This window comes from Rana temporaria, chromosome 4 (assembly GCF_905171775.1).
Source record: "Rana temporaria chromosome 4, aRanTem1.1, whole genome shotgun sequence".
Lineage (NCBI taxonomy): Eukaryota > Metazoa > Chordata > Amphibia > Anura > Ranidae > Rana > Rana temporaria.
Window position 1 is genome coordinate 438,238,032 of NC_053492.1, and position 12,095 is coordinate 438,250,126.

The window sequence follows — 12,095 nt, forward strand, 5'->3', positions numbered from 1 at the left end:
AATAAACCCGTTTGATTTTATGTTTAGCGCTAAAGAAATATGGCGGCTGAGGCATTTCCGGTGCGGTGGCCACCGGGATTCGCACGCTGAAGGGCAACAGAGCGCGGCTGGCCCGGTGACCTGTCAGCATCAGGAGGTACTTTTCGTGTGAGCTGGAGGTCAGAGGTGAGTGGTGTGTCCGCTCTGAGGATGGAGATGAGAGAGACACAGAGCCATGTTGGTGATTGCCACTATATAAGAAAGAAGGGCACTCATCACCACCTTCACACAATGCTACTTGCCTGGCTGGTATGCTGACCCCCCAGGCTTCACAGTGTTCTCAGTCACTGACCCAGAGAGAAACAAAACAGATTTGTGATGTGGAGTAGTGAAGCTGATGGATCAGCATGGCAGCCAGGATAATAGTATTGGTTACATTGTGTGTGTTTGTGGCGGATGAGCCCTTTCCAGCGGGGGACACATGTTCTTTCTCCATCACTTACATTGCCGGTTGTCTGTCACTGAGGGTGATGCCTCAGCTGTGCCAATACAGGCGGTCTGTGTTTGTCCGGAACTTCCTGGACTCTGGCTGTGCTGCTGCCACAAAGTGAGGAGTAAAGTATGGCGCTGTCAGCGGGGGCTTTGTGACAGCAAAAAAATGGTGCTGTCAGCAGGACTATTGTGATTCTTATAGCGCAGCGCTGTCAGGGGGGCATTGTGACTTGGAAAGTATGGTGTAAGTCAGTGGTGTCAGACTCAATTTCATCTTGGGTCGCATCAACGGTATAGTTGGTTGGTTGTATCTGGGGTGTGCTAAATACAGAGTGCAGCGTTCAGGAGTGAGCCATGTACTGAGTGCAGGTCCAGGGGTGCAATATGCACAGAGTGCAGGGTTCAGGAGCGAGTTACGTACAGAGTGTAGGGTTTGAGGATGCGATACGCATGGGTTGCAAGCAGGGCTGTGGAGTCGGTAGATAAATGTTCCGACTCTGACTCCTCAGTTTTATGTACTTCCGACTCCCCGACTCCTCTGTATTAATATGCGAATGTATTTTATACATTCCTTGAGGGAAAGAAACGCAACCTACCACAGGACTACTGGCTGGGAAGCCAACAGTCTACTGTATTGCACAGTTTAAGCAAAAGACAAACACAATGAAAACAACGTTTTTTTTTTTTATTCTAAAACATGATTTTCCTAGGAGAATCCCATAGTCATGTTTAAAGTTTAAGCTAACAATCAGAGTTTACAAGTTTTTATAGCCTTAGCTAAATGACAGCAGTTTTTCCAATGGTTTACAGCTTCAGTCTTGAACTATTGGCCCTCCATTACCTTCACTTATACAAGTGTCTCACTCTCTAGTCCTGCAAAAAACATATTTATTTAATCCCTTATCAGTGAGAGGCTAGGTTACACATGGACGCTGCGTTCCCTGTAAAAACAGAACACAACACTATGGAAAGTATAAGTATTGCAGCTCCTAATTGTGCGTTGCGTGCCATATAGTGAAGCACATGAAAAGCATGCTTCTTCACGGTCACTTAACGCGTTCGTTTTGCGGTTACGTGAGGCACTGCATGCATTGGTCTTTATTCTTACAGTAGAGAAGTCATTAATTATAACTTTTTGTGAATTGGGACATTTAAACTTGCTTTTTTTTTTTTTATTCCAATCTAAATTTAGTAGGAGTCGGAGTCGGTGCATTGTTTGCCGACTCCGACTCCAGGTACCCAAAATTTCCTCCGACTCCTCGACTCCGACTCCACAGCCCTGGTTGCAAGAGTTCAGGAGTGCGTTACATGCAGAGTTCAAGAGTGAGCTATGTACAGAGTGCAGGGTTTAGGAGTGTGCTATGTACAGGTTGCAGGGTTCAACAGTGTGTTGCATATAGAGTGCAGTGTTTACGCTGCATAGAGGTTGCAGGGTTTAGGAGTGCGCTATGTACAGAGGGCAGGGTTTAGGAGTGCACTATGGGCCGGTTTTCGGAGTGAGCTATGTACAGAGTGCAGGGTTTAGGAGTATGCTACGTACAGGTTGCAGGATTCAGGAGTGCGTTACATATAGAGTTCAGTGTTCAGGCTTACACTGTGTGCAGAGTAAATGAGTGCGCTATGTACAGAGTGCAGGGTTCAGCAGTGAGTTACGTACAGAGTGTAGGGTTTGAGGATGCGCTACGTATGGGTTGCAGGAGTGCATTACATGCAGAGTTCAAGAGTGAGCTATGTACATAGTGCAGGGTTTAGGAGTGTGCTACGTACAGGTTGCAGGGTTCAACAGTGTGTTGCATATAGAGTGCAGTGTTTACGCTGCGTAGAGGTTGCAGGGTTTAGGAGTGCGCTATGTACAGAGTGCAGGGTTTAGGAGTGAGCTATGTGCAGGGTTTAGGAGTATGCTACGTACAGGTTGCAGGATTCAGGAGTGCGTTACATATAGAGTTCAGTGTTCAGGCCTACACTGTGTGCAGAGTAAATGAGTGAGCTATGTTCAGAGTGCAGGGTTTATGAGTGTGCTGCGTACAGGTTGCAGGGTTCAGGCGTGCATTAGGTGCAGAGTTCAGGAGTGAGCTATGTTCAGGGGTGTGCGGGATGCGAATCAGAAAAGCATCTCCTCCTATGGACCACATTCATGTGTGAATACCGAGAACCACCAAGCCATATGCCGGAAACACAACACCTTCTTACAAAATCCCTTCTTCTCCAGGCATGGTGTCAGGTTGGGAAGCAAATGCAATAGGCAAAAGGTGATCCACATAGAGGGGTGATGTCTTGCAGAGGAATTCCACAGGTAGGGTGGTTGGTACTCTGCGTGGCAAGTCATCGGCCCTGCCTACCTCATTTCTGACGGAGCACAAAGAAAATAAACCTCTCTTATTTATACCCCTCCTCCTCATCGTGCCTTCCTCCTCATCGTGTTCTTTCTTCTTCTTTCTTCTTTCTCCTTTCTCCTTCCTCCTTCTTCTCCTCCTTCTTCTCCTCCTTCTTCTCCTCCTTCTTCTCCTCCTTCTTCTCCTCCTTCTTCTCCTCCTTCTTCTCCTCCTTCTTCTCCTCCTTCTTCTCCTCCTTCTCCTTCACCTTCTCCTTCACCTTCTCCTTCTCCTCCTCCTTCTCCTCCTTCTCCTCCTTCTCGTCATATCTTCCGTCTCCTCCTTCTCCTCCTCCTTCTCCTCCTCCTTCTCCTCCTTCTTCTCCTCCTTCTTCTCCTTCTTCTCCTTCTTCTTCTCCTTCTTCTCCTTCTTCTCCTTCTTCTTCTCCTTCTTCTCCTTCACCTCCTCCTTCTCCTCCTCCTTCTCCTCCTCGTCATATCTTCCTTCTCCTCCTTCTTCTCCTCCTTCTCCTCCTTCTCGTCATATCTTCCGTCTCCTCCTTCTCCTCCTTCTCGTCATATCTTCCGTCTCCTCCTTCTCCTCCTTCTCGTCATATCTTCCGTCTCCTCCTTCTCCTCCTTCTCGTCATATCTTCCGTCTCCTCCTTCTCCTCCTTCTCGTCATATCTTCCGTCTCCTCCTTCTCCTCCTTCTCGTCATATCTTCCGTCTCCTCCTTCTCCTTCTCCTCCTTCTCCTTAACGCTCTCTCCTCGTCATATCTTCCGTCTCCTCCTTCTCCTTCTCCTCCTTCTCCTTAACGCTCTCTCCTCGTCATATCTTCCGTCTCCTCCTCCTCCTATATATACAGTGAGGAAAAAAGATATTTGATACAGTGATGATTTTGTACGTTTGCCCAAAGAAATGATCAGTCTATAATTTTTATGGTAGGTTTATTTTACCAGTGAGAGACAAAATAAGAAAAATATCCTGAAAAACGCATTTCAAAAAAGTTATAAATTGATTTGCATTTTAATAAGTTAAATATGTATTTGATTTCCTATCAATCAGCAAGATTTCTGGCTCCCAGGTGTCTTCTATACAGGCAATGGGCTGAGATTAGGAGCACTCTCTTAAAGGGAGTGCTCCTAATCTCAGCTTGTTATCTGTATAAAAGACACCTGTCCACAGAAGCAATCAATTAAATTCCAATCTCTCCATAATGGCCAAGACCAGGGATCCTCAAACTACGGCCCTCCAGCTGTTGTGGAACTACACATCCCATGAGGCATTGTAAAACTCTGACATTCACAGACATGACGGGAATTGTATTTCCTGAACAACTGGAGGGCCGTAGTTTGAAGACCCATGGGCCAAGACCAAAGAGCTGTCCAGGGATGTCGGGGACAAGATTGTACACAAGGCTGGAATGGGCTACAAGACCATCGCCAAGCAGCTTGGTGAGAGGGTGAGAACAGTTGGTGCGATTATTCACAAATGGAAGAAACACAAAATGACTGTCCATCTCCCTCGGTTTGGGGATCCAGTCGTAATCTCACCTCGTGGAGTTTCAATGATCATGAGAACGGTGAGGAATCGGCCCAGAACTACACGGGAGAATCTTGTCAATGATCTGAAGGCAGCTGGGACCATCGTCACCAAGAGAACAATTGGTAACGGACTACGCCATGAAAGACTGAAATCCTGCAGCACCTGCAAGGCCTCCCTGCTCAAGAAATCACATGTACTGTCCCGTCTGAAGTTTGCTAATGAACATCTGAATGATTCAGAGGAGAACTGGGTGAGTGTTGTGATCAAAATCAACGCAATTCGCCATGTTTGGAGGAGGAGGAATGCTGCCTATGTCTCCAAGAACATCATACATGGAGGTGCAAACATTATGCTTTGGGGCTGTTTTTCTGCTAAGGGGACAACTTCACCGCATCAAAGACGATGGATAGGGCCATGTACCATCAAATCTTGGGTGAGAACCTCCTTTCTTCCGCCAGTTCATTGAAAAGGGGTCATAGATGGGTATTTCAGCATAAACATGACCCAAAACACACAGCCAAAGCAACAAAGGGGGGATCAAGAAGAAGCACATTAAGGTCCTGGGGTGGTCTAGCCAGTCTCCAGACCTTAATCCCATAGAAAATATTGCCTTGTTTCCACTGCACGGAACGGTTCGGGACAGTAAGAATGGAGCGGTTAGAATGGGACCGGTCTATTCTCGTGAGCGTTTCCACTGCAAATCGGACTGTCAGGGACCATTCAGGGTTTAGAAAAATGCCTAGCACGTCCACCAATCAGTGGAATGTATTGTATCTCCACCCTAATGGAACCGTTCCATTTCCTATGGTCCCACATCTGAAGCAGGACCCAGAATGGTCCGGTACGGTTCGGTTTAATGGCACACTTTCATAATGGAAACACCCAAAATAGCGAACCGTACCGAACCGATCCACTCAGTGGAAACGAGGCATATGTGGAGGAAGATGAAGGTTCGAGTTACCAAACATCAGCCTTGAAACCTTAATGACTTGGAGAGGATCTGCAAAGAGGAGTGGGACAAAATCCCTACTGAGAGGTGTGCAAACCTGGTGGCCAACTACAAGAAACGTCTGACCTCTGATTGCCAACAAGAGTTTTGCCACCAAGCCATGTTTTGCGAAGGGGTCAAATACTTATTTCACTCATTAGAATGCAAATCAATTTATAACTTTTTTGAAATTAGTTTTTCTGGATTTTTTGGTTGTTATTCTGTCTCACTGTTGAAATAAACCTACCATTAAAATTATAGACTGATCATTTCTTTGTCGGTGGGCAAACGTACAAAATCAGCAGGGGATCCAATACTTTTTTTCCTCCACTGTACAGTATGTGTGTGTTTATGTGTTAGGGGTGCGCATCTTCACTGGTCTCACAATTCAATTCGTTTACGATTATCTGGTAAGCGATTCGATTCCGCGATGCATCACGATTACCAACAAGCTTACGCTTGGCCCGCCTAGGCGTCCCTTCCTCTCTGCGATCTTCTGGGACACATCACAGGTCCCAGAAGATTGCCTGGCTATGCAGGATAGCGCAGTGAGATATGCGCACCTGGCTGTGAAGCTGCAATCTGTCACAGCCGGATGCCTACAGTAGTATTGCCAGCGCCGTGGACAGGCGGGGGAGAGAATAGAGGGTTCGGGTGGCCACGTCGCTGGATTGTGGGACAGGGGAGTGTCTTTCTGCGAACACTTGTGGAATGGCGACAAACTACGGTACCTAAAAGTCTCCATAGGCGACGCTTTAAAATAAAAAATAAAGGTTACCAGGTTAGAGTTACAGAGAAGGTCTAGTGCTAGAATTATTTATCTCGCTCTGACGATCACGGCGATATCTCACCTGTGTGATTTGAACACCGTTTACATATGCGGGCGCGGCATCTGTGTGTATGACTGTGTGTCCCTAGCGTGTCGTGATCCTACGGGGTAAAATGACCGCACCAGCCAAGCAGACACTGGCTGGAATAGCGCCCAGCGGCGATTCAGTTCGCATGTGTAGCGCTATACAAGTCATTCATTCATTCAGTATGTGTTTTCTATGCTGTGCAAGCTCGCGGGGACAGGGGCGCTTTAAAAAAAAATGTGATTTATTTTTCTGTCTTTTTTTTTATTAACATTGTGTTTTAAAAAAAAAAAAATATGTTTGATCACTTTTATTGCTGTCACAAGGAATGTAACAGTACCCTTGTGACAGGTACTCTTTATGGAGGGATCGGGGGTCTAAAAGACCCCAAATCCCTCTCTTGCACTTCAAAGTATTCAGATCGCCGAAAGCGGCGATTCTGAATACTGACGTTTTTTTTTTTTTTTTTTAACTGGCGCCATGGGCAGGCGAGTAAAGTGGAAGTGACGTCGCTTCCCTGTTTATGTTCAGACTGGAAAAAAGCCAACGCTTCATTCCAGTCTGTCCCCTTTCCGCTCCTCTGGGATAACAACCGAGCGGCTTTTAGCCGCATTGGTTGTTATCACTGGAAAGCCGACCGTCCGCTCTAAAAACGGTACCGGGATGATGCCTGCAGCTGCGGGCATCATCCCGGTAATCGATTTTCGGTGTCGCATGCATCGGAATCGCATCGGGGACACCCCTAATTAATAAATACAAAAATTAAAAAAAAAAAAATATATATATATATATATATATATATACACACACTCACTCCTATACAAGTTGCTGATCCAGAGGAAGGCAAAACAAACAATAAAGCTTGATCCAATTTGTTGCAGCAGGGAAAAAATTCCTTCTGTATCCCCCAAGAGGCAACGGATATTCCCTGAATCCACTTCACCTATAAATGTTTGTATCCAGTTATATTATGTGTATCTAGGGAAGAATTCTCAGGCCTTTCTTAAAACAATCTACTGAGCTGGCCAGAACCACCTCTTGAGGGAATCATCCTCTCCATTTACGGCTCCTCATCTCCATAACGATTCCTCATCATCTCCTTCCCTTCCTCATCTCCATAACGATTCCTCATCATCTCCTTCCCTTCCTCATCTCCATAACGATTCCTCATCATCTCCTTCCCTTCCTCATCTCCATAACGATTCCTCATCATCTCCTTCCCTTCCTCATCTCCATAACGATTCCTCATCATCTCCTTCCCTTCCTCATCTCCATAATGATTCCTTGTCTCTATAACCCCTCATCGTCTCCTTCTCGTCTCTATAACCCCTCATCGTCTCCTTCCCTTCCTCATCTCCTTCCCTTCCTCGTCTCCATAACCCCTCATCGTCTCCATAACCCCTCATCGTCTCCTTCCCTTCCTCGTCTCCATAATGATTCCTCGTCTCCTTCCCTTCCTCATCTCCATAATGATTCCTCGTCTCCTTTCCTTCCTCATCTCCATAATGATTCCTCGTCTCCTTCCCTTCCTCATCTCCATAATGATTCCTCGTCTCCTTCCCTTCCTCATCTCCATAATGATTCCTCGTCTCCTTCCCTTCCTCATCTCCATAATGATTCCTCGTCTCCTTCCCTTCCTCATCTCCATAATGATTCCTCGTCTCCTTCCCTTCCTCATCTCCATAATGATTCCTCGTCTCCTTCCCTTCCTCATCTCCATAATGATTCCTCGTCTCCATAACCCCTCATCGTCTTCTTCCCTTCCTCATCTTCATAATGATTCCTCGTCTCCATAACCCCTCATCGTCTCCTTCCCTTCCTCATCTCCATAATGATTCCTCATCTCCATAATGATTCCTCGTCTCCATAACCCCTCATCGTCTCCTTCTCTTCCTCATCTCCATAATGATTCCTCGTCTCCATAACCCCTCATCGTCTCCTTCCCTTTCTCGTCTCCATAACCCCTCATCGTCTCCTTCCCTTCCTCATCTCCATAATGATTCCTCGTCTCCTTCCCTTCCTCATCTCCATAATGATTCCTCGTCTCCATAACCCCTCATCGTCTCCTTCCCTTCCTCATCTCCATATTGATTCCTCGTCTCCTTCCCTATCTCCATAATGATTCATCGTCTCCTTCCCTTCCTCATCTCCATAATGATTCCTCGTCTCCATAACCCCTCATCGTCTCCATAACCCCTCATCGTCTCCTTCCCTTCCTCATCTCCATAATGATTCCTTGTCTCCATAACCCCTCACCGTCTCCTTCCCTTCCTCATCTCCATAATGATTCCTCGTCTCCTTCCCTTCCTCATCTCCATAATGATTCATCGTCTCCATAACCCCTCATCATCTCCTTCCCTTCCTCATCTCCACAATGATTCCTCGTCTCCATAACCCCTGCTCTTCATCTCCTTCTTGCCCTCTCTATCTCCATAACCCCTTCTCCACCACCTCCTCCTCTCCTTCTTGTGCCCAGTCAGAAAACACGGGAAGTGTTTAGCTCATGCAATTTCTGGCAGGGTAAACAGGTATGCTTTGCATTGATCAAAAATATATATATTACACAATTTTTTGGTATATTTAGCAGATTAAAAGGGAGTAAATAAATGTGATTGTCGGCGTTTATACACTTTCATTCTTTTGCCACTGACAGCTGTTATGGGGACAGCAAGAGATTAAAATCTCTCCAGCAGGCACACAGACAGCATTCAGATCTCCTTTCTCACTTATAAAAAGTCAGTTGGAACCTGTTTTTAATAAGTAATAAACTTTTTTTTTTTTTTTCAGGAATAACTTGACCATGTTCCTGACGAATATCCTCCTGCGGAAAGGCATAGGTGGTGCCCAATGGATTGGCAAGTACAGACGGCCTCGGGAGGTCACATGGTGCATGAAGAACAATATGATAAAGAGGCTGGAAATAGAAGCAGAGACGGAGTATTGGATCAGCCGACCCTACATGACCAAGGATCAGGAGTTCCGGCATGCCGCAGAGAGGAGGCACAGACGCTTCGAGGAGGTGAAGGCCCAAAAGCGGGCCAAATTCCCTCCTCACAAATACGTGGCTGACCATTTAGATCATCTGAATACTACCAAGAAATGGACTATCCTGTAACTGAGTTGTTCTCTGCACTTTGCATTCTTGTGGATATTAATAAATGTATTTCCTAAACCTGGCGAATTACTGAATGTGAGGAGCGTGATATTTGTGTGAATGTGATATACAGTATTCTTTGTGAATTAAAGGGTTTGTAAAAGTTAGTGTTTTTTTTTTAAATAACAAACCTGTTATTTGCCTCCTCTGTGCAAGGGTTTTGCACATAGTGACCCCGATCATCATCTTCTGGGGTCACCCAGCGGCGCTCTTGACTCCTCCTTCCCATCAAGTGCCACCACTGAGAGCTGTATTCCATTGGGGCACCTTGCATGCACGCTCCCGAGTCCTGCTGCCGTGTCGATTTGACAAAGACAGCAGGACTCAGTCCCGTCCCCCTTGTCACTGGATTTGATTGACAGCAGCAGAAGCCAATGGTTCCTGCTGCCATCAATATATCCAATGAGGACCTGAGACAATGCCTGGAGCTGCTGTGATCGTCCCCGTCGATGGAACAATGAGGTTCAGGTAGGCAAAAGGGGTGCTGCTGGAGGTATTTCACCTTAATGCATTAGGTGAAATACCTCCAGGTGTTTACAACCCCTTTTAAAAACCACTTCCCGACCGCCGCATGTACATATACGTCGGCAGAATGGCACGTACAGGCACATTGGCGTACCTGTACGTCCCTGCCTAGACGTGGGTCGGGGATCCGATCGGGACCCCCCCCGCTACATGCGGCGGTCGGATTCCCGTGGGGAGCGATCCGGGACGACGGCGCGGCTATTCGTTTATAGCTGCTCTGTCGCGATCGCTCCCCGGAGCTGAAGAACGGGGAGAGCCGTATGTAAACACGGCTTCCCCGTGCTTCACTGTGGCGGCTGCATTGATCGAGTGATCCCTTTTATAGGGAGACTCGATCGATGACGTCAGACCTACAGCCACACACCCCTACAGTTGTAAACACACACTAGGTGAACCCTAACGCCTACAGTGCCACCTGTGGTTAACTCCCAAACTGCAACTGTCATTTTCACAATAAACAATGCAATTTAAATGCATTTTTTGCTGTGAAAATGACAATGGTCCCAAAAATGTGTAAAAATTGTGCGAAGTGTCCGCCATAATGTCGCAGTCATAAAAAAATCGCTGATCGCCGCCATTAGTAGTAAAAAAAATAAAACTATCCCCTATATTGCGATTTTTTTTTTTACCAAAAATAGGTAGAAGAATACGTATCGGGCTAAACTGAGGGGGAAAAAAAATGTTATATATGTTTTTGGGGGATATTTATTATAGCAAAAAGTAAAAAATATTGAATTTTTTTCAAAATTGTCGCTCTATTTTTGTTTATAGCGCAAAAAATAAAAACCGCAGAGGTGATCAAATACCACCAAAAGAAAGCTCTATTTGTGGGGAAAAAAGGACGCCAATTTTGTTTGGGAGCCACGCCGCACGACCGCGCAATTGTCTGTTAAAGCGACGCAGTGCCGAATTGTAAAAACCCCTTGGGTCATTTAGCAGCATATTGGTCCGGTCCTTAAGTGGTTAAAGGATGGGTTCACCTTTGGTAACATGTTACACCTGTATTCAGGGTGTAATATTTTAGTAAAGCAGCAGCACACTCCCCCACCATCGTGACAGTGGGCAGGGTATCCTCTCCCTACACCCACTGTCAAAATGTAAATACAGCGGCTCCATACATTGCTAATTAAAATAGTAATAGCATAGAATAATTCAGCTGAGCCAATTTGTGTTTGTTGAGGGAGATACAAGGTAGTAAGGTTCCTGGCTTCCAATAACAACAGCTGCATGGAGTTTGCATGATCTTTTCATGTAGGTTTCCTCCTGAACATACTTGTAGGTTTATTGGCATCTGATCAAACTGACCCTAGAAAATGTGTTTCCTGTCCTCAAGCCCTGAAAAAATCCTGCTAATTCTGTCTGCAAAATATTTTAGAAGACCCAGGTAAAGGGTAAGTGGGGTAGACTTTCTGTTACCATGACTTACCTGCTTCCTGGGTACACGGAGTTGCATTTTAGGTGTTGTCAGACAAGCAAATTTCATCACAAACACTGTACAGCTAACAAATGCCAGAGGAAAATGTAACCCCACTTAAAATGTTTGTTTTTCCTTACTTTCTGTCCAAGTGCCAGAGCTTTAAAAAAGGAAAAAAAAAAGGTAAGGTTACATCCATCCCTATTTTTCGGGGGCAGTCCCCAGATTTCGCCCCTTGAGCCAGGCGCCGTAAGTTTCGCAGAGCACGGGCTCCAAATCTTTGGTTCAAAAATGGTTCTGCTCGAGCGCTCTGTGCATGCTGAGCTCTCTGTGTACTAAATCCCGACCCCTGAATTTTGTGTTCCGCCCAAAAAAACATGCTGCTGGCTTTTAACGACTTAAAGCGGGGGTTCACCCTATTAAAAAAAAAAAAAATTTTTTTTTTATTATACCATTACATTCGGCATCGTAGCGCGAGCTACAGTATGCCGGTCTTACATTTTTTATCCCCGTACTCACTGTGCTATGGATCATTGAAGATTCCGGGGAATGGGCGTTCCTATGGTGAGAGAAGGTGATTGATGGCCGGCCCTGGCACGTCACGCTTCTCCGGAAATAGCCGAAATAGGCTTGGCTCTTCATGGCGCCTGCGCATAGCCTGTGCGCAGGCGCCGTGAAGAGCCGAGACCTACTCCGGCTGTCTTCGGGGAGCGTGACGTGCCAGAGCCGGCCGTCAATCATCCTCCCTCTCCATAGGCACGCCCATTCCCCGCGGGAGTTGGATTCTTCAATGATCGATAGCACAGTGAGTACGGGGATTAAAAATTTA

General features: G+C 46.1%; 1 protein-coding gene across 1 annotated transcript; it reads left to right on the forward strand.

Annotated features, from left to right (window-relative positions):
* Nucleotides 1-38: 38 nt before the first annotated feature.
* Nucleotides 39-9,358, forward strand: LOC120937930 (ribosomal protein 63, mitochondrial-like). Its single transcript, XM_040351489.1, has 2 exons — nt 39-165; nt 8,961-9,358. Exon 2 carries the CDS (start codon nt 8,974-8,976, stop codon nt 9,286-9,288), a length of 315 nt encoding a protein of 104 aa, XP_040207423.1. The 5' UTR covers nt 39-165; nt 8,961-8,973; the 3' UTR covers nt 9,289-9,358.
* Nucleotides 9,359-12,095: the final 2,737 nt, after the last annotated feature.

Coding starts and splice junctions, on each gene's coding strand:
- LOC120937930 (XM_040351489.1), top strand. CDS start 8,974: ATGTTCCTGACGAATATCCTCCTGCGGAAAGGCATAGGTGGTGCCCAA.